A 27,262-nucleotide genomic window follows, 5' to 3' on the forward strand; every position below is an offset into this window, starting at 1 on the left:
CAATGGCAACTGAGATTTATTTAAACGGTAAAAGCCGACAGGAACAGGAACTGGTACAAGCACCTCGGTCAGTGAGGTCTCTCGGCGAGCGGGGAGACTGGTAGCCGAGGCCTAACCACCACTCAGGAAACTCGGAGACTCAACTCCGGAAAGGTCAGTGGCTTCAGCTCCGGCTCAGCACGAGTCTTGAACAGATCAGTAAGTTATTTCCTTCAAGCCTGGGAGGAAACACACAGAAGCTGTGAAGAGGCTCTCACGGATTGGGGCAAACAGCCAGTGGTGGGAGAATGTGACCCCCAGATCCCAGGCCCACAGTGACTGGCTCTGGGGCACCAGTCACACGTGTGATCACCGCAGCCCCGGCCTCCTGGTTGTGTAAGATGAGACTTCACAAGGCAACAGGAGGTTGGATGAGACTGTGTTTATGGGTGGTTTTGAAGGGATTGAGAAATGTTATAAGAGTTTACGGGCTCTCCGCAGTAAACCTGAAAGTCTATCCTTTAAACGCTGAACTTTTTTTTTTTCTGAATAATACTTCTCATTCAGACAACTTGTTTAAGGAGTTCATTCCTGAGTGTTCTGCTTTTTACCTTAAACATTTAAAAATTAATATTGGCCCGTTTTTGGTGAGAAAGAAGCCAAAGGGCTAGTGACTAGCCTTAGCAATTTTGTTCACCCTTTTTTTTTTTTTTTTTTGCGGTACGTGGGCCTCTCACTGTTGCGGCCTCTCCCGTTGCGGAGCCCAGGCTCCGGACGCGCAGGCTCAGCGGCCATGGCTCACGGGCGCAGCCGCTCCACGGCATCTTCCCAGACTGGGGCACGAACCCGTGTCCCCTGCATCGGCAGGCGGACTCTCAACCACTGCGCCACCAGAGAAGCCCCACCCTTTTCTCTTTGAGTCAAATTCAGTAATAAAAGACTAGTGTAGGCAATTTATTTCTTCACATGTCTAGTAATTTTTTTATCGTATACTGACATGGCAGATAGTAAGTTGACGAGACTCTGAAGTCTAGTGTCTTCCTCTGAAGAGTGCTGAGTTTTGTTCTGGCAGGCAATTATCTTATTGGAGAACCATCCTGATCTACAGTCGTGGCTGCAGGGTTGTTTTAGTACGAATCTGTCTAGGTTTTGTACTAGAGCCTATTCTTTAGGACTTGGCCTTTTAAATGCTGAACTTCAAGCAAACACAGTTCTTTCTTCCCCACAGACATATAAGTACAGTAAGTCCCCTACATACAAATGAGTTCCATTCCGAGAGCGCATTCATTAAGTCCAATTTGTTTGTTAAGTGCAACAAAGTTAGCCTAGGTACCCAACTAACACAATCGGCTATAGAGTACTACAGTACTACAGTACTACTATATAGTACTGTACTACAGGTCTATAATACTTTTCACACAAATAGTACTTGAAAAACAAACACAAAAAATAAAGAAAACATTTTTAATCTTACAGTACAGTACCTTGAAAAGTACAGTAGTACAGTACAACAGCTGGCATACAGGGGCTGGCATCGAGTGAACAAGCAAGGAGAGAGTTACTGACTGGAGGAGGGAGAGGAGGTGGGAGATGGTAGAAATGAAGGATCATCAGCAATAGGAGACGGAGGGCAAGCTGCAATTTCACTCATGCATGACGTTGATGCAACGCAAGTTTGCATCTTTGAAAGTTCACACCTTGAAGGTCTGTATGTAAGGGACTTACTGTACTGATACAACAAAGCAGCCAGGCGCAAAGTGGGGAAAAGAAGCCCCTTACATAAAAATGCTCAATACATTGCTACTTTACAGAAACTAGAATTAACTCTGTGCTATTACAAACCACCTATATTTTTTAAAGTGTGAGAAAGTTAAGTAAATTCAGACATAGCCTCATGACAGAGTATTTATAAAGCCATTAAAGTGCAAGGGGAAATGCTTATAATATTAAGTTAAAAAGATCAGGAATCAAGGTTACATAAATAGATAAATTCAACTCTGCTAAAAACAAAACAACAGCTATAAAAAGAATGGAAGGGAAAAGCTGCCAGAGGTTATCTCTGAGTGACGGGCATACGGGTGATTTTTTTTTCTTTGCCATACTTTTTTAGAAGTTTCCAAAGTCCCTACTAAAAATTACACTGTTTTTAAAAGTGCGGGAGGACAGCAGTACAAAACACACTAATAAACGATTTTTTAAATAAAAAATAACTTAAATGGATTTTGTGGGCTGAACTGCCCAGCTGGGTAAATTTATAAACTAGCAGAAAGATAAGCCCAAGGGGGATGATTAACAACCTGGAATTTTCACACAGGAGACAGTTTGTGACTCTGCCAAGTTCTTTGTTTTGTATGGACTACCTGCCTAAAGCCATGTGTCAGACACATCGATAGGAAGCTTAAGGGCAACTATGACATTAAAGGCCAGGACCGAGATCTAAAATGGTCTCCACTGTCTGGAGAGCCGCCCAAGGGCTATCTCCCAGGGGAAGCAAGGTCAACAAGGGGCAGCTTTAAAGGAGGAACTCGATCAAGATCAAGGCAACAAGAAACACTGAGACAAGGCTCCATGCTCTGTCCCTATGGCCCTACTCTTCCAGGCCGGGGAAATTCATCTTAAATATAAGAGAAGAGAGAAATTCAACCCACAGCTACAGGGGTGTTGGAGAGATATAATGATCTGTGTGTTTAACATCTAGTAAACCTGGTTACAAGTTGATTAAAAAGACAATCATTGGGTCCTTTTATTAAGATGATTACAAGACTCAAGGTCTCTTACCATCCAGCTGAGAAAATTCCACAGTCTTCTAAAGGGCTGTTGTTTTTTTTTCATACATGTGGTTTATTTAAACAGTTCTCCTGGGTTTTGTGCTATAAAAACACGGAGGATATAACAGCTGATTCTCTGGCTATGTTCACGGATCGGATCCACGTATATATATACGTCCCCTAGTTCTTCCTGGGTCAAAAATTCCCGTCAAGACTTATGTTCTCTGGAGACAAAAAAATTCCCCCTTTCTAGGTTAAATCAATACAAGTGAAGTCACCTACCCAGTTCACTTCCTCCTTTGGTGGCCCAGCAAAGGCAGTAATGCTGCATCAGTTGTTCAAGAAGCTCCATTTCATCCAGGAATTCAAGAGACTCTATTCTGTGGAGAGAATGAAGAGACAACAGTACAAATGTATCCAATCAAAAATGAAGGTCATGACCCATGCTTATAGTCATGGAAAGGTGTTCAGGATATACTATGTGAAAAGAAGCAGGCTACAGAATAGTATGCATGGTGTGGGCCCATTTTAAATTATTTTTATTGAAAAGGAGAAAAAATCCCATAAGCAAAGTCAAAAGTGACAAATGACAAACTAGAAAAAAAATGTTTGCAATAGAAATGACAAGGGGTAGATTTTGTTGTTATATAAAGAGCTGTTACACTTCAATAAGAACATCTTTTAAAACTTATTTAAAAGATGGGTAAAAGACCAGTTCACTGGCAAGGAAAAACAAGAGCTTTTCAACCTCATTTATGTGAAAAGAAATGTAAATTAAAACACATGAAATGTTTTCAGCTAACAGTTGACAAAGATAAAAAAGGCTGATACATCCTTAAAAATAAATAAACATTTTTTTAAAGGTTGATATACATTTTACCAAGGACATGGGAAAGAGGTGCTCTCCTGCATTACTAGCAGGATGACAAAATAGTATAACCCCTCTGGAGGGCAATTTGACCACCTCTATCAATGTTTAAAATGTACGCCCTTTCATTTTGCAATTCTGCTTTAAGAATTCACCCGATAGGTGTTCAAGAAATCTCACTGCAGCATCACAGCTGCAATGTAGTACAGCAAAAAGACAAAACAAAAAACAAACTTTAAAGTAGAAGAGATGGGTTGAATAGATTAAACACATTCATACAATAGGATACTGTGCAGCCATATAGGGTAGGTTTATATGAATTGACATGGAACCTAAGACCTATCATAGAATTTAAAAAGCAAGTTGTTTAGGAGGTAATGTACCTAGTATATTACTATCTATGTAAAGAAAAAGTGGGGGATATATATGGTTATACATACATGGACTAATTTTGGAAACTGCAGAAGAAAGTGGTAATGGTGGTTGTCTCTTGAAACAGAAGGTGGTTGATGGCAGTGAGGGTGAGTAACCAGGTGTTTTGTTCTGTTTTCACTCTGTACTACTTTATTCTGGTTACATTTTTTCCCCATCATTTGCTTATATGACTTTTTTCCAAAAATCATTTTAAATGTAAACTTTTAAATATATACACACACAGAGAAACATACGAAAACAGCTCTTTAAAATGTTTTCTGTTGAGATATGCACACACTGGGGCGGTGGGGACAACGCAGGCATTTCCAAAAAGAGTAAAGAAGAAAAATAAAAGGTGATTCATATTCCACTATTTACAGCCACTGTTAACATGCTGGTATTGCCATTTGTCCAGGCTGTGTGTGTCTGTATCTGTGCGCATGTGCGTGTCCATGAAAGTGTATAGATGTACACGCTTGTGCATGTTTCTGTATTTGTGCTTAGCTCCCACCCTGGCGTGCAGGCCAAAGAGTCACATCTGAAGTAAGAATGACTATCCAAGGAGTACTCTGGTGGCTTCCCAACTAATCTTAGCAGAGGACCTCAAGGCAGGCTTCCTAGTATGAGAAGGAACCAGCATCACGATCAAGGTTCCATCACCGTCATGACCAAGTTCAACTATCAGGACACACTAGACTGCGAAGTTGTTCCCTAGAAGGTGAACTCCGCAAAGGCAGGCATGACGCACAGTAGGCAACTGTTAAATCAACAGGCCTGCCTCCGGTTTCTTTTCATACGGAGTATGTGGCAAAAGCCCTTGACAAATGTAGACACAAACTATGAGGCATCTGCAGAGCTGGGAGGGCTGGTCGGCCTGGGGTGGACAGACTGAAGCCTGTCCCGCCTCTTTACCCACCTCTGTTAGGACAAAGGCTGCTGTTTGCAACGTAACTAAATGCCCAGCTATAGACATTACTTTTTAATTACTTTAAAATTATTATTATCAAGGAAACAACCTAAGTGTCCATTGATGGATGAATGGATAAAGAAAATGTGGTATATATACTGAGATTTACAATGGAGTATTATTCAGCCATAAAAAAGAATGAAATCTTGCCGCATGTGACAACATGGATGGACCCGGAGGACGTTATGCTAAAGGAAATAAGTCAGAGAAAGACAAATACTGTAGGATGTCTCTTCATGTGGAATCTAAAAGAAAACAAACAAACAAACAAAACAATTGGTAGGTGCTGGAGGTGGGCGGTGGGAGGGCAGGCAGGCAAAATATGTGAAGGGGGTCAAAAGGAACAAACTTCCGGCTGTGAAATACGTAAGTCACGGGGAAGTAACGTACAGCATGGTTATTATAGTCAATAATGCTGTATTGCATATTTGAAAGTTGTTAAGAGTAAATCTCAAAAGTTCTCATCACAAGAAAAAAAAATTCTGGGAAAGTAGTGAAGATTGCTGCCATGTCCTGCCTGCCATTTGCTGCACACGGTGGGGTGTTGCTGCAGGACCTTGCTTCAGATGTGATGGCCTGCGCTATGCAACCACTGGAAACTTCTTGCTCATCATTTGCCTGAAATCTTGGCTTGTGTTCACCTTTTTAAACAAAAAATATGCACCAAAAATGCCCACAAATTCAGCTACTAAATCTCCTTTAAAGATCTTCTTTAGAAGATCTTTTATTCTTTGGACTAACTGTGAAGAAACTGATGGAAGGTTTGTTTATTATGTTCTAAATGGAGTTTTGTTTACTACTCAAAATAAAGTGGTTCTCCTTAAAAAAAAAAAAAATCCTGTATGTGCAGTGACCGATGTAACTGGACTTATTGTTATCATTTCACAATATATACAAACATCGAATCATTATGTTGTGTACCTGAAACTAATGTTGTCTGTCAATTACACCTCAATTTTAAAAACTGTTATTAATATATATCCACACATAAATAACAGGTACCACTAAACAGGATGTGGTAACCCTGAACATCTTGACATGTAGAGATAAATACAATCTATTGCTAAGCTTTTGAGAGGATGGTGGTTTACAGATCAATACATGTAATATCACTCTACTGATTCAAAAAATATAAATCTATATACTGATAAATATTTATCTTTATATACACATAGAAAAAGAATACACCCCAGCTCTCTCTGGAGGGTGCTACAGCGCTCACAACTGCTCTATATTTCATGCACTTTACACTGCTCAAAAATTGTTTTAGTAGAACAACGAGCATGTATTTCTTTTGTAATGAGAGGAAAAGTCCACTTAAAAATCCATAAGCAGACTTTTCCCCCTTTAGGAGCCCTTGGGCAACGTCATTTTCCTGCTTCTCCAAAACACAGGGATTGTGCAAGATTTCCACTGCAGAGGTGTAACTGCTTATTTCAACTAAGATAATCTGTTTGGGCATAAACCTTATCTTGGCTAATAGCTAATAAGTTACTCTCAAGGAGCTATCAATGTTTAATCTACATTAGCAGCAGTTTAACTTGTTTCAAAATAAGTCTAGTTCAGGGTTGAATTTTTTTTTGTTTTTGTTTTAAACATTAAAGGATACAGACAATGATGCCTTTACTTCACAGTTATCTGCCATGGAGCAAACTCTTGCCAATCCCATACCTGCTCACTTCGGCACGAGGTAATTTGCTGTACAATTCCATCATGTCAATGGCTGATGCCGATTCCCACCCACTCGACAGGAGCCGTTCTTTCTAAAATGTGCAGTGGAGAGAAAGGGAGAGGACAACGTGCTGTCATATGACCCGAGACACTCTTCACGCACACAGAATTTCCCTCGGAGGACTCCTCTTTCAAAAGTCCACCGTGGCCACTATCATCTTTCTTTTTTTTTTTTAATTTTCCCATTTTCTATACTGAACACGCATTGTTACAATGGGGGAAAATGCATACTAAAGTATAATATTTAAAGAGAAATAAAGGAAGAAACTTTTCTATAAGCAACAGTTTTTTAAAGTACCCCAGTGGTAATGTGACACAAGCCATGTAAAAACTAACGTATTTAAATGGGGGCAGGGGTGGGAAGTGTCACTTTAGCAAAAAATTTTCAAAGGTGGGGGAGTGCTGGGGGCGGGAACTATTACAGGTTCCAAGAGATTTAAGGGATCGATCAGTCAAGTACAAAGTGGGAACCATGTTTGGATCCTGATTCAAATACACCAACTATGAACATTTTTTTAGACGACTGGGGAAAACTGGAGATGAACTGGGTGTTAGGTGCTATGAAGGAGTTCGTGTCAACTTGTAAGGTGTGATAATGGTATCATCATTATCCTGGGGGGTAGAAGGTCCTCATTTTTTTTTTAATTTATTATTTTATTTTTGGCTGCTCTGGGTCTCTTTTTGCTGTGCACGGGCTTTCTCTAGTTGCGGCAAGCGGGGGCTACTCTTTGTTGCGGTGCGCGGGCTTCTCATTGCAGTGGCTTCTCTTGTTGCGGAGCACGAGCTCTAGGCGCGTGGGCTTCAGTAGTTGTGGCACGCAGGCTCAGTAGTTGTGGTTCATGGGCTCTAGAGCAGAGGCTCAGTAGCTGTGGTGCACAGGCTTAGTTGCTCCACGGCATGTGGGATCTTCCCGGACGAGGGCTTGAACCCGTGTCCCCTGCATTGGCAGGCGGATTCTTAACCACTGCGCCACCAGGGAAGCCCAGAAGGTCCTTATTGGTAGGAGAGTCACCTGAAGTATTTATGGGGAAAATGATATACTGTCTGGGATCTGCCTTAAAATATTCCAATGACACCACCAACAAAAATTTGGAGGCGGGGGGATAAATCAAACGATAATGACAAAATGTTATTAAATTATTGAAGCTGGCTGATGGAATATGGGTGTTCATTTTAACTATTCCCTCTGCTCTTATGTTGTTTGAAAAACGGCATAATAAGAAGTTAAGATAATAGGGGGTCGGAAATGTAAATCTGCATCTTCCATACCAAGATGGCAGGACAGGGCTTGGATTTCCCCCAGCACGATGAACCAGTAGCCCACGTGGAGCCCTAGCTGCCCGGAGGCAGGCACTCATGAGGGACTCTCACATTCTCTTATCTGTGAAGGGAGGGTGCCCTTTCTCGGTTGGCTAACGTTACAAGAGGATGTCCTGGTCTCTGCCCTCTGACCTGAGACTCTAACGACTTGCAGGTCTCCACTCCCGCCAGGTCACACTGTCGTCTCCGCAGGTTCTCAATCATGATCTGCCCAAACCGGTCATCCATGTTCACCTGGGAAGGGACAGAGGAGGCTGGGCACTGCCACAAGGATCTCTTTGTTTGTTAAATATGCAAGATTAAAACAACATCCTATTTCTAACCAGTCAAGGCTGATAATACCAACTGCAGGTCACAGAATCCTGAGTGCCATGCTGATGGAGTAGAGCCCCTCGAAAGGCAATTGGGCAGTGTCCATCCATTGCAAACACTCAGTCTGGGATCCAACAATTCCACTGCCAGCAACCTGTCCTATAGATAGACTCACACGTGAACGCAAAGATGCGAGCACATTTACTGCAGCATTATGTATGATAGGAAGAATCTGGAAAGAACTTAAGTACTCATCATTTGGGGTTAAATTAATTCTGGCATGTTCATATAATGAAATACTATATAGCTGTGAAAACAGGAAAGGAAGATAGATAGATAAACAGACGGACAGATATGAAATGATCCCTAAGATAAACTCTTGAAAAGTAAGGTACAGAGGAGTGTGTGTAGTGTGCTCCCATCTGCCTTTAGGAAAAAAAAGAAGAAGAAACTCTCTCCACATTTATATATGCGTAGGAAAATTCTGGAATACAGCAAGGTTGCTTCCCAGATTAGAGGCTGAGGTCTTGGGTAGATAAGAGACTTACTTTTCTTTGTCTACCCTATCAAACTATATGATTTTTTGTTTTATTCTGCATGTGGCATTACTTTTTGAATAAAAAACTGGTTTATAAAACATAATTTATATATGTGCACAACTGTCACAAAACAAAATATTGTGTACATGGGAATTCCCTGGTGGTCGTGGATAAGAGTCTGTGCTTTCATTGCCGAGGGCGTGGATTCAATCCCTGGTTGGGGAACTAATATCCCACAAGCCGCATGCAGTGAGGCCAAAATATATATATATATTATGTGCATTATTGTATTGAGAGCATATTATTATTATATCATATTATTATATCATATTATATCATATTATTATATCATTATTGTATTGAGAGCACTGTTATTCTGTCATATACAAGGTATCTAAAATTCAGCACTTTAACAATATATGAAGTGATTCCCGGATTCAAAAGCCAACACCAACGCCAACGCTACAAGACAAAATCCAATGTTACTCTTTTTTAGGGGGATGCATAAGGCTTATGTGGCACTAATGATAGGATTGCACACTATTCACTCAGGATACAAGCATATTTGTGAGCACAAACTCCTTCATTTTATTGCCTAGGTTTGAATCCTGGCTTGATACTTAATAGCTGTGAGGCTGTGAGCAAGATGCCTAACCCCTTGGTTCAATAGTCCTCTTACCTGTAAAACTAGGATAGTACTAGTACCCACCTTGAGGGTTGTTGTGATGATTAAATAAGTTAATATATATGAAACTCAAAGAATAGCGCCTGCTATACAAGTCATCAGGTTCAAAGAATGTGCAATAATTATTATCATTACTGAAATAACCGTCATCCATATGGTTTTGTCATTTAACCACTAATTAAAAATAATACATGTTATGTGAGCAATTGACAAATGTGAGGAGGATGATTCTGTACTTGTTAGGAAAGAACTGAATTAAGTTAAAAGTTTATTCACAAAATGAAGGTGTTGGGTAGGGTTTAACCCCATCTAAGGACAGCTGTGGTCAACATACTGAAAACTGGCACATTCTCAGGCCTGTTCCAAAGTGACAGTGTCTCTAGTCAAAACTCACTTAACCCATTGTCTCTCATGTGATGTTGACTAAAGGTTTGTTGAATAAAAGAATACAAAAATGAAGCAGAGTGAATGAAATGGTACACATCCGAAACGTGTGGAAACATGGGAAGTGGAATTCCTTTTCCCCCGGTATGGTATCCTGAAAGCAAAGATAGGTCACCAGGATTTATCCACATCAATACTAAAGACCGATGAGGCCAGCTACCATTATATCCATTCACTAGGACAGAAGACTGAGTCTGAGGAATGCCTCCAATTAAACAGAAAAGGAAGAAAAATTAAACAACCAAGAACCACCTATACAGGAACCTGGACTGGGTAAGGGGTGGGAAGGAGGCCAGGAGATCAAGGTCTAGCCTTAGACTTCTTCATAGCTACGTGACATTGGGCAAGGTCCTGTACTGCCCTTATCTGTAATAAAATATAAAAATAAAATAAAATGAGGTAAAAAACAAAATAAAATCAATAAAGCTAAACTAAAATAAACAATAAAAGTAGCTAAAGTGTATTCAGTGCTTATCATTAGTCCACTGCTGTTCAACATCTCATGAATTCCCATAATAATCCAGAGAAGCAGGTATTCTTTTTTTTTTAATGAATGCACTTGCCACATTTAATCTGAATTATTTAGACTTGAGAGGTAGGTATTCTTATCCTAGGTATCTATGTATCTAGATACCTAGATACCTAGGTATCTAGGTAGGTATCTCTCTTTATCAGAGAGATCCAAATAATAGCTAACTTAATAATAGCTTACTTAAGAGCCAGGCAATGCTGTAAATGCTTGTGCACCTATTAACTCATTTATTAATTATGAAGTCGGGATATTATTATCCTCACTTTTCTGATGAGGAAGCAGGCACAGAGAGGTTAAGTAACTTGTCCAGGTCACACAGCTAGGCAGCCTGCCTCCAGAGCATGGACTCCCAACCACGAAGCAATTCTGCTCACGTCACACAGTCAATAATAAGAGCTAGGGCCAAGATTCAGATCCAATCTGAATTATTCCGAAGCCCTAAAACATAACCCCTTTCGGCACTGGATCAAAGGAGAAAAACAGGGAGCTCGTGGGTCAAGCTCAGTGATTTTAGAAAGTAGGAAATTTTACATTAAAATCCTGCATTTCTAACCTTTCTTGAAAAACTGGGAGTTCAGGCAACTCGAGGCTCACTGCACATGGTAACACATGGATGGCTGGAACTGAATAGTGGGCACCCCATGAAATGGGACATGGGTGCCCCAGTTCACCACAGTCCCCATCACTCCACACTATATAACACCTAACCAACTGCCTGCATCTGCATCACTACCTGTCTCTGAAGGCATCTGAGTTTGCTACCCCTACACTGATGATAGCCAAAATTCCTTCCATCAAAATCTATGACTTTACAGGAAACACAATGATAAGAACTCGAACAACTTTCTTAAAGGACAAGACAGAAGTTCCAAAAACTCTGGCTAAAAGTTGGCCGGCAGTCAAGAACTCAGGAGTACTACGTTTGCGGGAACCGATTAATAAAGGAGATATGTGAGTGGAGGCAAAAGGAAAAGAGTAAGTGAAAACATTCCGAGGGTGCTCAGATAGAGAAAGCCACCACTGGAGTCCCAGGCAGAAGGCAAGTTTCTCGTGCTTCCTTTTACCTGTTCGTAGTTTATGAACATGGCAGTCTCAAAACTCTTGGCTGCCCACTTGAGAAGGTTTGTAGACTGCTCCGGAGTCATGTAAACCAGCACACACTCAGCTATCAGGAGGGTTGGCAATCTTAACGAAAGAAAAAAAAGGCACATAAATATGTTTTCACCAAAACGGGACTCTCAAATTGCATTCACATTACAGGCAGGGCACTTCATACCCCAGGAAAACCAGAAGCACTAGTTTTCACATAAACAATCAGTGCACGGGGGCCCAAAGTTTTACACTGTAAAAAGGTGAGCAATCAGCAATGAGTTTTGTCTTGCTGGTGAAAATGTGTTAAATGTGTGTGGTAAACTATAAAAATAGCTAGAGTCTTCCCTACTGTGCACCCACAGTGCGGCGATGTGAACCCGCAGCTTCTCCCACTCAGGAGGTGAAGCTTATTTCCCTTCCCCTGGAATCTGGGTTAGTCATTTAACTTGCTTTGGCCAATGGAACAGCAACAGACAGGATACAAGCAGAAGCTCGGAAATGACTTACACACTGGTGCTTGCTCTCTTGCTGCACTTGGAAACCTGAAACCACCATGTGAATGAACCCAAGCTAGCTTACCACTGGAGGGGAGGTCCTGTGGATGAGAGTGAGGCAGCCCAGCTGACCTGCCCACTGTCCACACATGAGTGAACCCCAGGGCACATCACCTAAACCTGGCCCCCAGCAGACGAGCCACCCACCTAAGCCCAGGCCAGGTAAAGACGGCTATATGGGAGTTTTCTGTATTATTTTTGTAACTTTTTTGTAGATTTGAATTATTTAAAAATGAAGTTAGACATTTTTACAATATATTTTCTAAGAGGTAGCCATTAGCAATATTAAAAAAGAGGATTAATATTTTTCAAAATATAAGTGAAAGAAAAGCAAAGACAAGACAGTCCATAAAGGAAAACAGAATACAAATGAAACCACAAGGAGGAATACACAATTCGAATACTTGTTTCAAAAATTGTTTTTCATCCATTTTATAGATCTCCAAAAGCAAGGCATACTTCCCTATCAACAGCTAGCCCAATTTATACCCAATTACTTCCCTAACCTTCCAGCACATCTGCCAAAACAGATGGTTACTGCAACTATAGTTAGAGTCAGAGGCAACTGACTCAGGGCCTATCACGTGCCAATTCCTGTTCAACTGTTTTTGCATGCTGTTACTTGATCTTCAAAACCATCTTGTGAGATAGTTTTTAGCCCAGTTAATAAATGAAAACACTAAGGCTCAAAAAGATTTAAAAAAAACAAAAAAACCCACTCCCCCCTATTAAACAACTAGTGAGCAGGAGAAGTAAGACAGAAACCCAGGGTGAGATTCTAAGACTCGTGCTCTCCTCATTCTGAGAGGGCTCCAGGCCCATCGGTATCAGCTTTAACCAATCTACTGCTGACTTCACAAACCCATGTGCCCCCAAGAAATCCAGTGGTGTCCTTGAAAGTTAAGACTTCCCTTCAGCTAAAAGAAAACACACTACTTGCTCAACATCGCTAATTATCAGAGAAATGCAATTCAAAACTACAGTAAGGTACCACCTCACACCGGTCAGAACGGCCGTCATTAAAAAGTCTACAAATAACAAATGCTGGAGAGGGTGTGGAGAAAAGGGAACCCTCCAACACTGTTGGTGGGAATGTAAGTTGGTGCAGCCACTATGGAAAACAGTATGGAGGGTCCTCAGAAAACTAAAAATAGAGAGAGAGTTGCCATATGATCCAGCAATCCCACTCCTGGGCATATATCTAGACAAAACTCTAATTCAGAAAGATACATGCACCCCTACATTCATAGCAGCACTACCCACAATAACCAAGACATGGAAATACCCTAAACGTCCATCAACAGATGAATGGATGAAGAAGATGTGGTACATATACACAATGGAATACTACTCAGCCATAGAAAAGAACGAAATAATGCCATTTGCAGCAACATGGATGCAACTAGAGATTACCATACTAAGTGAAGTAAGTCAGAAAGAGAAAGACAAATACCATATGATATCACCTATTTGTGGAATCTAAAATATGGCACAGGGCTTCCCAGGTGATGCAGTGGTTAAGAATCCGCCTGCCAATGCAGGGGACACAGGTTTGAGCCCTGGTCCGGGAAGATCCCACATGCCATGGAGCAACTAAGCCCGTGTGCCACAACTACTGAGCCTGTGCTCTAGAGCCCACAAGCCACAACTACTGAAGCCCGTGCGCCTAGAGCCCATGCTCCGCAACAAGAGAAGCCACCGCAATGAGAAGCCTGCACACCACAATGAAGAGTAGCACCCGCTCGCTGCAACTAGAGCAAAGCCCATGCACAGCAACGAAGACCCAATGCAGCCAAAAATAAATTAAAAAAAAAAAAGGGCACAAATGAACCTATCTATGAAACAGAAACAGGCTCACAGACAGAGAGAACAGACTTGTGGTTGCTAAGGTGGTAGTGGTGGGAGGGACGGACTGGGAGTGTGGGGTTGGCAGATGCAAACTGTTATATTGATATATAGAATGGATAAACAACAAGGTCCTACTGTATAGTGCAGGGAACTATATTCAATATCCTGGGGTAAACCATAATGGAAAAGAATATGAAAAAGAATGTATATATGTGTATAACTGAGTCACTTTGCTGTACAGCAGAAATTAATACGACATTGTAAATCAGCTATATTTCAATTAAAAAATAAATTTAAGAAAACACACTACATTCTGCAATCAGTGAACCACCTAAGGGTCTCCCCAAAGGAAAAAAGAAACACAAATACTCTTTACAGTGTATTGACCTTACTTCTGAACACCTGGTGAGACAGACTCAGACAATAAAGCTGGAGTGACAACACTGGGTCAAGTAGAGCTGTCCCTGACATTTGAGCTGGTGGAAATGTAAATCCTAAGAATAACAACCTGGTTGATGATTCTAGACTAAACACGTAAGCAAGAACTTCAAAATGTAGAGGTAACAGCCATCACTGTGCTGAAGTGTTAGGAAGACCACTTTAACCCCCTATACTTCCCATCCCTCCATCGCCCAAAGCTCACCTGTATTTGCACCTGTCCTTACCCTCCTTCCTGCCCTCTCAGAATAGAGAGTGTTTCTCTTCCCTCATAGGCTAGTTAACCTCAGTCCATGCTCTACATACTCCCTTCCCTCTCCTCCAGCAATGATTTCCCTTGTTGCTAATTTCCTTCATCATTTGCCACTGATTCCTTGCCTTCAATTTATTCTTTAAAATAACTTTCCCTTTCCCTTACCTGCCTTCCAAACCTCTCCCTTGAGTTACTCACCTCAAATATCCTTGAAAGTGTCATCTTCACCTATATTAGACCAGGTGGATATGCCTTTTCCTCCCACTAGCTCTTTATCTATTTGACCAGCATCGCTGTGCTAAAACCCCACATCTCGCTCCCCTCCTCTGCCTCCCAAAGGTACTCACTCTCAAGAATTTGGTGTGAACCCTTCTGGTCCATTTTAAAAATACTCTGTTACGTATGTATGTAATCATGAAAATACAGTATTTGGGGGGGTTTGATTTTACACATTTGGTATCACACTCTGCAATTTAATTTTTAAAAAGTCAACATTAAGTTTTTGAGCTCTCGCTGAAGTCACATGCATTTTACATAGCATTCATCCATTCTCCTCCTGATGGACGTTTAAGTTGTTTCCAATTTTCTGCTACTAAAAACAGAAGCTGCAATGAACATCCTCCTTGTACATACATGTAGACCTTCTCGGGGGGACACACCCAACAATGGAACTGCAAATTCATATGGTACTGACAATTTTACTAGATAGTTCCAGATCATTCCTTGCAATGGTCACACCAAGATCACTCCCACCAGTGGTGGATGACCATTCCTTTTCCCCCGATATCCTTGCCAACACTTGATACTGTCAGACTTTTACATTTTTGCCAACTTGGTGGTAGTAAAACAGAATTTCATCTGATTACTACTTAAGTTCAATACCATTTTAATATGATACCCTCTTTCCTCTTTGAGCTGCCTGGTGATCTATCCTTTGCCCATTTTTCTACTGGACATTTTAAAAAATAGTAGGTATTCTTTATATACCCTGGATGCTAATCCTTTCTTTATATGTTACAATTATATGTTTCTATGCATACAATTATCTTCCCTCAAACTTATATTAGTAGTCAGTATTTTACAAAAGCAATACAGGTGGTTCTCATGGGAAAACAGACTCAAGGAACATTGCTTCTCAGAAAATTTCAGAAAACTACTCTAAGTAGCATTGAAAAAAAAATGGTACATGTTATCATGCTGTACCTCCAACTGGCCTTATCTCAAAAAGAGGTTAAAAAAAAATCTCACTGTGTATTCATGTTACATTTCTTTAGTTTCTCTTCCAGTTCATGTATATCTCGGAGATCTGCTCCAATGATGGCGTATCTTGTTGAATCCAATATGTGCCCATCTGTAAATGTAAGAAGAGATTATAATTTCAACAGAAATTGATCAAGAAGAGATTATAATTTCAATGGATGTGACTTTTTCAAAACTAAAGTAAATGTATTGTTTTCTCCATTATAAAAATGCACGCTCGCGCTTCCCTGATGGCGCAGTGGTTAAGAATCTGCCTGTCAATGCAGAGCACATGGGTTCGAGCCCTGGTCCGGGAAGATCCGGACATGCCACAGAGCAACTAAGCCCGTGCTCCACAACTACTGAGCCTGCATTCTAGAGCCCGCGAGCCACAACTACTGAGCCCGTGTACCACAACTACTGAAGCCCGCACGCCTACAGCCCGTGCTCCACAACAAGAGAAGCCACCACAATGACAAACCCGTGCACCGCAACAAAGACTAGCCGCTGCTCGATGCAATTAAAGAAAGCCCTCGTGCAGCAATGAAGACCCAACGCAGCCAAAAATAAATGAATGAATGAATAAATAAATAAATAAATCTATTAAAAAAATAAAAATAAAAATCCATGCTCATTATGGGAAAAAAAATCAGGTAAGAGGGTGAAAATTAACTAAAAATCATACCTTCCAAAGGCAACTATTAGTGTTTTAGTGTATAACATTCTAACCTTTTTTCTCTGTGCTTAAACTCCTATACACAACACGGACACATCCTCCCTCTCTTCCTCTCTCTCCCTCTCTCTCTCTCCCTCTCTTTCTCTCTCTCTCTCTCTCTCTCTCTCTCTCTCTCTCTCTCTCTCTCTCCCCCCCCCTCCCTCCCTCCCTCAAACGTGCACACACACACATACGCACACACCCTGCACAAAAAAAGATAATGGGGTCACCCAATACTTGTTCTGAAAGCTTTTCCTATTTAACAATAGTATCACGGACATCATTCTCTATGATTTCACCATGCTCCACGGAATAGATAAAACAACTTACTTAGCCAATCGCTCAATATTAGACAGGCAGTATTTCCAAGTTTACTCCATCTCAGGCGAACATCCTTGTATACATGTCACAAAGGACTTGTCTGTCCAGTTACGCGGGTTATGATGAGAAGAATTAGGAGATCAAAGAGTAATAAGCCTATTTAAATATTGGTACCAATTGCTCTCTAAATGTTTTGTCAATTTGTGAGCTATTATGTTTAAAAGAAAATAGTTTATGTACTAAAGTATTTACAAATAAAATATTTCCTTTAAAATACTCCACCAGAGGTTGGATGGAATGGTATGTATAGTAGTTCTCAAGCTTTGGCAGGCATCAGATTCGCCCAGAGGGCTTGTTAAAACAGACTGATCAGGCTCCAGCCCCTGAGTTTCTGATTCAGATTTTTCAAAAGTAGAAATCTGTATTTCTAACAAGTTTCCAGATGGGGTTGATGCTGTTAGCCTGGGACTACACCTTTAGAACCACCAGTACAGATGAAATGAGACTGGCAATAAAGTTAGGCGATGGGTGCATGGAGGTTCATCAATCTAGTCACATTATTTTTGTGTAAGCCTGAAATTCTTTTCAATTTAAACTCTCTATTATTAAAAATAGATTATAATAAAAAAAGAAATTAAACTGCTTGATTATTTACCTGAAGCACTGTTCACTCAACTTCCTCAAAGTACAAACCACGGAAGAAGCTGGGACATTCTGCAGCCATCCTACATCATCGCTAAGAACTCAGGTACTCTCCCAAATAGTTCTAATTATTCTTGGATAGGGACAACTTAACATGCCGCAGCTTTTATCCAGGACATGGTTCCCAAGATGAAAACTCTCTTTGGAGTACACCTGCAGAGGAATGGGCTTTGGTCTCAAACATCCCTGACAGCAAATGTCTACTCTGCCAGTTCCTAGTCATATGACATACTGCTCACGCCTACTTTTAAGTATAAAATGCATACAATGGCAACCTCATATGGTTATGGCTAAGATGAAGGGCAATGTCAAAGTGCTGAGCTTCATGGATCCCAAACTGTACTGAGGTGCCCTGGGGCGGCACAACCAACTCACAAGGGCAGAACAGGATGTTTTAAATTTTTGAGGGAAACGCAGAGATACTCAACATGCACCAGACACAAGCAGACCATCAGCTCGAGGCAGTCACAGTTTCCACAGGAGACTTCTCTGCACTCCTTTTAATGACACCGTATCTCTGCAAAGCTGATTTCTCAGGTTTGACTGTGATGAAAAAGCCACTACTGCTCAAACATCATTTGCAATATTGCAAGAGGAACAGGTGGTAGTGTCCAATCTGGCTCCCAGGTGAGGTCATAAAGGGCCCGACAGGAGCACATATCCCATTAGAAGTAACTGTGGTTATTTAAGAATGAAATTAAGAGAGTATTTGTTCTTAGAATGTAAGTGGCTTTTTTTTCAAATGACCAAAAAGTTGTTAGGACATAAATACTTACAAATCTTGAACCCAACTCATTAATAAACAGAACTGCTGATATGTTTTTTAACCTAGAGTCATCATGAAAAATATACTGAGGCACTTAGTAAAGGAGAGTGGGCACGCACTCCTTGGCCTAACTCAATGGTGGTACATCGTGGAGGTCTTCTGTGAAGACCAGACCACAGATGATTAAATCCGGGCAGGTGCTGAGAAGCTCCACACACATGAACCCAACTCAAATTGCCAAGCTGCAGGATTGTGAGCTAAACAGACGGCTGGTTTTTTTTGTTTGTTTGTTTGTTTTTTGCAGTACGTGGGCCTCTCACTGTTGTGGCCTCTCCTGTTGCGGAGTAACAGGCTCTGGACGCGCAGGCTCAGCGGCCATGGCTCACGGGCTCAGCCGCTCCACGGTATGTGGGATCTTCCCGGACCGGGGCACGAACCCGTGTCCCCTGCATCGGCACGCGGACTCCCAACCACTGCGCCACCAGGAAAGCCCCAGACGGCTGTTATTTTAAGCCACATGCTTTGCAGTGGTTTGTTACAGAGCAAAAGCTCATATAGGCTTTAATTATCTGCCTCATTCAGCTCACACCTATGAAAGGCAGGAGAAAGTGGAAGATTTACACAATGTAACATGGTAGTTACACACACACACACACACACACAATCCACAGGGCATACAGGTCATGATCTCTTCCATCACCTCCAAGTCAGCATTTCAAGAGAGACGTGTTCCTATGTGCTACTGACCTGTAGTGAGTCCCATCAATCCCATTCATTATATGTCTTCAAAGACAGACTTATTATTAGGATTACAAAGTGATCTTTTAGGTCCCCAGATTTTCCTAGAACATTCTAGTTTAAAAATAAAAAAGCTGGGCTTGACATGTACACACTGCTATATTTAAAAAGGATAACCAACGGGGACCTACTGTATAGCACAGGGAACTCGGCTCAATGTTACGTGGCAGCCTGGATGGGAGGGGAGTCTGGGGGAGAATGGATGCATGTGTATGTATGGCTGAGTCGCTTTGCTGTGCACCTGAAACCATCACAACGTTGTTAATCGGCTATACTCCAATATAAAATAAAAAGTTTAAAAAATTAAAATTAAAATAAAAAGCGTTGTAAAACAGCCTCAGGTGGATTTCTGGACCACACAGGAGTTTTGCTTGTTTGTCTGTCCATCTGTCCACCCAGGAATACTTACTGAGCTCTCATTATGTCCTCGGCACTGAGTCCTGGGAAGAAACTGATGAACAAAAAGGCACGGTCCTGCCCCCATGGGGCCTGCAATCCAGCAGGGAAGATGAAGAGTGGACAAGTGTGGGGAACACTACAAAGGGGGGGTGCAGCCTTTTGGGAGTGCATAACAGGGTCCCACCTCCCTTAGAAGAGAGTCCACACTACTTGGCCTGGCCGAGGAGATCCTGCATGATGCAGCCCCGCCTTCTTCAGCTTCATCTTGAGCCATGCACCCCTCCCCACTGCCAGCTCCAGTCACACTGGCCTTTCGGCTTCCTCACATGCTCCTCCTTTCCCTAAGCTTGCCTTGTGCGAGACAATCTTCCCCCTAGAGGGTTTCTCCTTCTTGCGGCTCAGCTGAGATACCTGACACCACTCTGCAATGCTTTGATTTGTTGCTCTTTTTACTTTATACTCAACCAGTACCACATCGGAGTTGAGATGGATTACAAAGACACAAACACTCACTCATTCAAGCATTCAGGTATGTATTTATTCCATCAATAATCTCTGTGTGCCAGGCACTGTTCTAGGTGCTGGGGATATAGCAATGAACAAGATAGGAGAGGTCCCTGTGCTCTTGAGGCTTATTCCCTCAAGGAGGGAGAGACGGTGAATCATTAAACAAATGAAGAATCAAGATAGCATCAGAGTATTAAGAGCTATGAAGAAAATAAAAGAGGATGAGGGAAAACCGTGCCTAGAGTAGGAGGTGGCAGCTGAAGTGGGACATGGGTGATGAGATGGAGCCCATTAAGCAAAATTAGGGGGAAAGAGTTCCAGGTCAAGGGAAGAGGAAAGGTTTGAAGGTGAGAGCAAGCTTGGCACATTCAGAGGACAGCAGGAGGGCAGTGTAGTGAGATCATATTACTGTAGTCGAAAATAAAATCGGGGGACTTCCCTGGTGGTGCAGTGATTAAGAATCTGCCTTCCAACGCAGGGGACACAGGTTTGATCCCTGGTCGGGGAATTAAAATCCCACATGCTGCGGGGCAACTAATCCTGTGTGCTCTAGAGCCTGCACCACAGCTAGAGAGCCTGCGTGCCACAACTAGACACCCACGCACTCTGGAGCCCGCACCACAACTAGAGAGAAGCCTGCGCACCGCAACGAAGAGCCCACGCACCACAATTAAAGATCCCGCATGCCGCAACTAAGACCCAATGCAGCCAAATAAATAATAAATAAAAATAAATATTAATTAAAAAAGGAAAGAAAATCAGGAGGCATCCAGACACCCAATTAACCATGTAAATTTCAGCACTAGAAGGATTTAAGCAGGAAAGTAAAGAATCTGACTTACTTTTAAGAACTCATCTTGACTTACTTTTCGTTGTGTGCTCATTTACATACTTTTAATTTCTTACCCTGTGCATAGTTCAGCTTAAGAAAACATCTATCATCAATTCTAAGATGCATATATTTTTCACATTTTAACATTTCTGAAATCTGGATGCATCTAACAGTCGATAATGTATCAGTTTAATTTGTCAGCACTTTTTCTCTCCTATTGATAAATAAATAGTGGTGATTCTTACAGCCCCAGGGGTTTGATGAAAAAGGGTAATTTTTAAATGAAATTTTTGTCAGTTTTATTATCATCTATCACTTTTCTCAGATTTTCATTCACGTTTTTATTTATTTTTATTCAGATTCCTTTCTCAGTACGATGGCAAGATCAAAAACTATTGATATAAAGGACAAGACTGGTAAATTTACCCACATAACACACAAACACAGATTTAAAAAAACAAGCAAAAGACTAAGAAAAAAATATACAATAAAAAAAGCTGACAAGAGACTTCCCTGGTGGCACAGTGGATAAGACTCCACGCTCCCAATGCAGGCGGCCCAGGTTCGATCCCTGGTCGGGGAACTAGATCCCACATGCATGCCGCAACTAAGAGTTCGCATGCCACAACTAAGGAGCCCACAAGCCACAACTAAGGAGCCTGCCTGCCGCAATTAAGGAGGCCTGGAGCTGCAACTAAGGAGCCCAGGTGCTGCAACTGAGGACCCGGTGAGCCGCAACTAAGGAGTCTGTGAGCTGCAACTAAGGGAGCCCGCCTGCTGCAACTAAGACCCAGTGCAACCAAATAAATATAAATATACAAATAAATACTTTTTAAAAAAAAGTTGACAAGAGGTTTTTATCAAAGAACATATCTGTATGTTATAAAGGGTTCCTATAAATTGGAAAAAAAAGGCTGGGGGGAAACAATGCAACTGAAGAAAAAAATGGGCAAAGGAAATGAAAAGGCAATTTACAAAGAAATTCCTAAAGGCCAATAAAACTATAGAAAGATACTCCATCTCGCTGGACTCTAAGCATTCAAAGTTATATAAAATTTTAAAACAATGGGACATTGTTACAGCCCATCAGACTGGTAGAAATTTTTAAAAATGATAATATCCAGCGTTAGTGGCGGTGTAGAGAAAGAGAATCCTCATCTACTCTTAATGAAAACATAAATTAATAAAATGTTCTTGAAGATCAGTTTGGTAGTAGCTATTCAAATTCACAATGTACAATTCTTTGAGCTAGCAACTCCTGCAAAGACACACATATATATGTGTTCTCTACAACACTGTTGAATATAAAAATATAAAAAGGCAGCAATCTAAATGACCATCAGTAGGGAAAAGATTAAATAAAACAGAATTTCCATGCAGAGGAGTACTGTAAAGCCATTAGAAATAATGAGGTAGATTTATATATTCTGACATGAAAAGACAGCCATGATTTACTAGGACATGAAAAGAGCAAGTCACAAAACAGTATGTATAAATTATTTATTTTATTAAAATTACATATAAACCTATATTTATATATAGAAGTATAGATCCATTCGTTCAACAAATATATGTTACACTACAACACATATTTATTCAATGTGTATATACATTCATTCAACAAAAAATTATTGAGCCTTTTATGTGCCACGCACTGGATTATATCTGTGTGTGTACTTTATTATGTGTGATATTTACCTTTCTCTGGGTATACTGTTCATCTGCAGTAGAAAATACTCTGAACACTGGTTATCTTGGGTGGGAGGAGGGATTATGGAAAGTCTTTACTTTCTACTTCATATATTTCTACATTGATGGATCAGAGTCCTAGCAAAGTACTAGCACATTCATTGCAGATAATCATTCTGACACCAAATACATAGAAAATTACGGTAGCAAAACTGTACAGAAAGCAAATAGGCCAGCAAATGGCAAAGCCTGAACAGCTTCTGCTTACAACTTGTATAAGGGAAACAAAGGATGGGGGAGATATCATTTCCTGTGGAAACTTTATTGGGAATCTGATCACTAGAAGGATGACTAAAGCACTGTGGTTGTGTTAAAAGAGGAAGCGTATCTAATCGTCTGATGTTTGCAGTGCTATCTGTGTCGACCATCCGAGAAGGCCATCCTCTCTAAGCATGTTTTCTGACCCAAATTATTAATAAGGCCCTGGAACCTCTCTGTCAAATAGAGACTGAAAACAATGGAAGATTCTGCAAGAGTTTTACCATAATTCGAAAGGCTTAGAAATGAGGAAAGTGGTGTTGTAAACATTCATAATTAAAACTTGAGGGGAAAAACTGACTGCAGGGGCCAAGGAGGTGACATAAACCAGGAAGCAGGTCAGGTGTAAGACAAGAGGGAGTGGTGGGGTCAGAACTGGAGAAGACATGACCCTTCTAAATAAAGCGGCCGCTGCTCAATGACTGCCATGTAGGAGCTAGATGTGATTTTTCCAAGCAAAACTGAAAATCAAGACTTTCATGAAAAATCTCCCATTTTTGAAATGTTCACAACTAATTTAAATTCTTTTTAAAGAGTGGGGACCTATGGACATCTAAGAAGAGTCACATCAAAACTGTTCTAAATTCCTTCATAGTAACTGCGGTGGAAGTGAAAATGTATCAGCAGAAGGATACATGTATTCATGCGCACGCGCGCACACACACACGCACACACACCATCTTTAAAAATAAAAGGGGAAAAAGAGCAAAAATTGTTATATAGCCCAGGTTGCATTACTTAGGTTAAGGATACTTACCCATTTGAAGTGTGTCCTCTGAATGTAAGTCTAAAATGGGTTTTGATAGGAGAGGTTTCAATCTGTAGAAGATGAGAGAAAGAAAGGCGAGTCAAGCAGCTCATTTACTGCTAAAATGCAGACAGCCACTACAGACATGGCAAATAGGTATCACTACTATTCAGAGGAAGGGCCACGCCAAAGGGTCATCTGTTTAATCACATTTGACCCTAGGCACGTACAGTAAAAGTCCAGGGGATACAAGTCAGTTAGGTCAGCTAAGCTTTACATGGAGAATCTGATACCAAATCACAAACTGATCATGACATACGTACTTAGAAACAGCTACAGACAGGCTAGCAAGAATTTTCCAAATGTTCCAGTGTTTTTAGTAACATTTACGTGATAACTCTCCCAATCAAAGATATGCAAGAAAACAGGGAATTCCCTGGTGGTCCAGTGGTTAGGACTCTGTGCTTCCAATGCAGGGAACGCAGGTTCGATCCCTGGTCAGGGAACTAAGATCCCATAGGCCGAGCCCAAAATAACTGATTAACTTCAGCCTCCCATTCATTCATTCAAATAATATTTACTACACATCTATTCTGGGCCAGACACCTTTCTATACCCTGACATAAGTAAGCAAAATACACATAGAAATACAGATTAATACACAACATTGTTAATCAACTACAATCCAATATAAATTTTTTTAAATTCTGATTATTAATCTACTCTAGGTCATTTTTTTAAATGTTCAGAGAAATTACATGAACGGATAGAAGAGTCACAAAGGAGGGTGTATTTCATGTTGAAGACTGCACGATATGTTGGAATGAGTGTCCCGGGGGCAAGAAAGAGGGAGGAGGGGATGAAAGGAAAGCAGTGTCCTAAAGTGAGGTCTCCTGCCTCAGACCTGCCGCCTACCAGGATCTGGTTCTGAATCTCACCATGCTCTTGCTTGCGGCCAAAGCCACACTTACTTGATGCTGTGCAGCTTTCTCGTGACTATCATTGGAAAGTCGATTTCAAAATATTTACTTGGTAGAAGATCTTCATCCTGAGAAAAAACACACAGTAATCTTTCTATAATTATTTATTACTCATACATTTACCCATCATCTTCATGTACCAAGTGTTAGGGCCTGAAGAGCAATGGGATACTTACGGATTTAAAATCAGGGGAATGATATGGTAAGAAATGTACTTTTCAAGTTATTTGGTCTCGGCATAAAGAACAAATGGAGGGAAAAAGGAGATTATTGTAGCTGTCCAGGAGCCAAGTGATGGGGAGCCTGAATCAGGGGAATGGTCACTGGGATGTTAAGAGGTAGACCGGAAGCAAGACATAAGAGTATTTCTCAAAAAAGCAGCTTGATATGCTCCGCAACAAGAGAAGCCACCGCAATGAGAGGCCCGCGCACCGCTACGAAGAGTAGCCCCGCCCCGCCACAACTAGAGAAAGCCCGCGCACAGCAACAAAGACCCAATGCGGCCAAAAATTCATTCATTCATTCATTTTTTTAAAAAAAGCAGCTTGGGACCTATTAGGGAGGGTCAAGAAACCAATGTGGTGGGTTGTGACCAGCAGTCTGGGGATGAAATAGAATAAAGTAGCAAACGTCAGAAAGCATCATGTGGAATGAGGGATACATTTATTGTTTTCTGTGATAGTGGAGAATAGTGGGGTGGTAAACAGCAGGCACTCTGGAGCCTGGAGGGACAAGGGTCAAATCCCAGCTCCACCACTTGTTTGCTGTGAGGCCTTGGGCAAGTCACTAAACTCCCTGGGCCAAGGTTTCCTCATCTGAAAAGTAGAGAAAATAACACCTCATAGGGTTGTGGGGATTAATGAGGAAATACGTGAGTGACACTCAGAACAGGGCCCCGCCCTTAGTAAGTACCATGTGTGTGCCCTTATTATTTACAGACATAGGCACATAGACGTGGGTCCTGGCTAGGGATGTACAGTTATTTTTTTACTGTGGCTGCAGTTTTAAAAAGTGTGAAACACACACACACAGCCCTGCTTCCCCCTTGCGCTTTTTTTTTTTTTGCGGTACGCGGGCCTCTCACTGTTGTGGCCTCTCCTGTTGCGGAGCACAGGCTCCGGACGTGCAGACTCAGCAGCCATGGCTCACGGGCCCAGTCGCTCTGCGGCATGTGGGATCTTCCCAGACCAGGGCACGAACCCGCGTCCCCTGCATCAGCAGGCGGACCCTCAACCCCTGCGCCACCAGGGAAGCCCCCCTTCGCGCTTTTCCTAGCTTAGTCGGTGGCTACACCCCCATCCAGTCACCTACTGGTCATGCTAGAATTCTCCAGCTCCTCCTCCCTGTCCAATCAATCCCTCAGCCTGAATGTACACAAATGTCAGATCACTATGTAATACATACTATGCAACTAACATAGTACTATATGTCAAATCATATGGTATCGCTTGTATGTGGAATCTAAAAACAATGATGCAAATGAGCTTATGTACAAAACAGAAATAGACCCACAGACAGAGAAAACAAACTTATGGTTACCCAAGGGGAAAGGGGGGAGGGATAAATTAGAGGAGTTTGGGATTAACATACACACTACTATATATAAAACAGATAACCAACAAGGACCTACTGTATAGCACAGGGAATTCTACTCAATATTTTGTAATAACCTATAAGGGAAAAGGACCTGGAAAAGAATAGGTATCTATATGTATGTCTGTATCTCTTTCTATATGTATAACTGAATCACTTTGCTGTACCTGAAACTAACACAACATTGTAAATCAACTATACTTCAATTAAAAAAAATTATGTCAAGGATTGATATATTTCAATTAAAAAAAAATCACTCAGCCCTGCTGACTGTTCTCAAATGCATCCTCTCCTCCTCAGCTCTATTATCACCAGCTGTGAAGACTCAAACAACACCCCTTTCTGCCTGCAACAGCTCTTCACACCCCTACGACTTAGCAAGAAACAAGGCGCTCCATAACCTGCTACTCTTTTAATGCCCTCATGCCCACCTGCACTTATATCCCAGAAATAGAGAGCTACTTATTTAAAAAAAAAAAAATTTAAAAAGAGGAAAGAAAAAGGAAGTTGCTGATATCCAGAACCTGGTGGTGGCTTCTTTGGTGTAGGATGGGATAAAGAAAAAGGAGGGGTAAGGATGTTTCCTTGTTTCTGATGAGCAGACTGGCAGGTAAGAGCACCATTTACACAGACAATAACTAGAGATGAAGGACAGGTCGGGAGAGGCAGCAGATCCCGCCCCCCCCAGGACAGAATGATGGGGGCAGAAATCATGAGGAAGCAGTTCCTGGTAGGAAGGTGACCCCTAAGGGCAAGTAACAGAATTGGGAGATCCACCCACATGGAAAATGGTCCTCAGTTAAATTTTCAGGGGATCTGGCCTGGGGGAAGGAGCGGAAGGACAGAGAAGGAAGGAGGAAGAGAAAAAGAAAGAAACGTTTTGTTTCTTTTACGGTTTCTTGACATCAGAG

At 41.4% G+C, this 27,262-nt stretch overlaps 1 protein-coding gene across 2 annotated transcripts in view; it reads right to left on the minus strand.

Annotated features, from left to right (window-relative positions):
* The window catches only part of LCMT1 (leucine carboxyl methyltransferase 1), a 53,445-nt gene continuing 26,183 nt past the window's right edge, over window positions 1-27,262 (minus strand). Inside the window, exons 5-12 of one of the 2 annotated variants that reach the window (XM_027126585.1) lie at window positions 24,750-24,826; window positions 23,788-23,849; window positions 15,993-16,095; window positions 11,624-11,744; window positions 8,180-8,281; window positions 6,668-6,759; window positions 3,030-3,127; window positions 1-218 (exon numbers count right to left, since the gene is read on the minus strand). In XM_027126585.1, coding sequence (XP_026982386.1) covers window positions 196-218; window positions 3,030-3,127; window positions 6,668-6,759; window positions 8,180-8,281; window positions 11,624-11,744; window positions 15,993-16,095; window positions 23,788-23,849; window positions 24,750-24,826 — 678 coding nt within the window. In that variant the 3' untranslated portion in view covers window positions 1-195. The remainder of the gene's footprint in view (window positions 219-3,029; window positions 3,128-6,667; window positions 6,760-8,179; window positions 8,282-11,623; window positions 11,745-15,992; window positions 16,096-23,787; window positions 23,850-24,749; window positions 24,827-27,262) is intronic. The other variant, XM_027126586.1, reaches the window with a different exon arrangement.

This window comes from Aethalodelphis obliquidens, unplaced genomic scaffold (genome assembly GCF_003676395.1).
Source record: "Aethalodelphis obliquidens isolate GAN/ISIS:26980383/991018 unplaced genomic scaffold, ASM367639v1 scaffold30, whole genome shotgun sequence".
In the NCBI taxonomy this organism is placed as follows: Eukaryota; Metazoa; Chordata; class Mammalia; order Artiodactyla; family Delphinidae; genus Aethalodelphis; species Aethalodelphis obliquidens.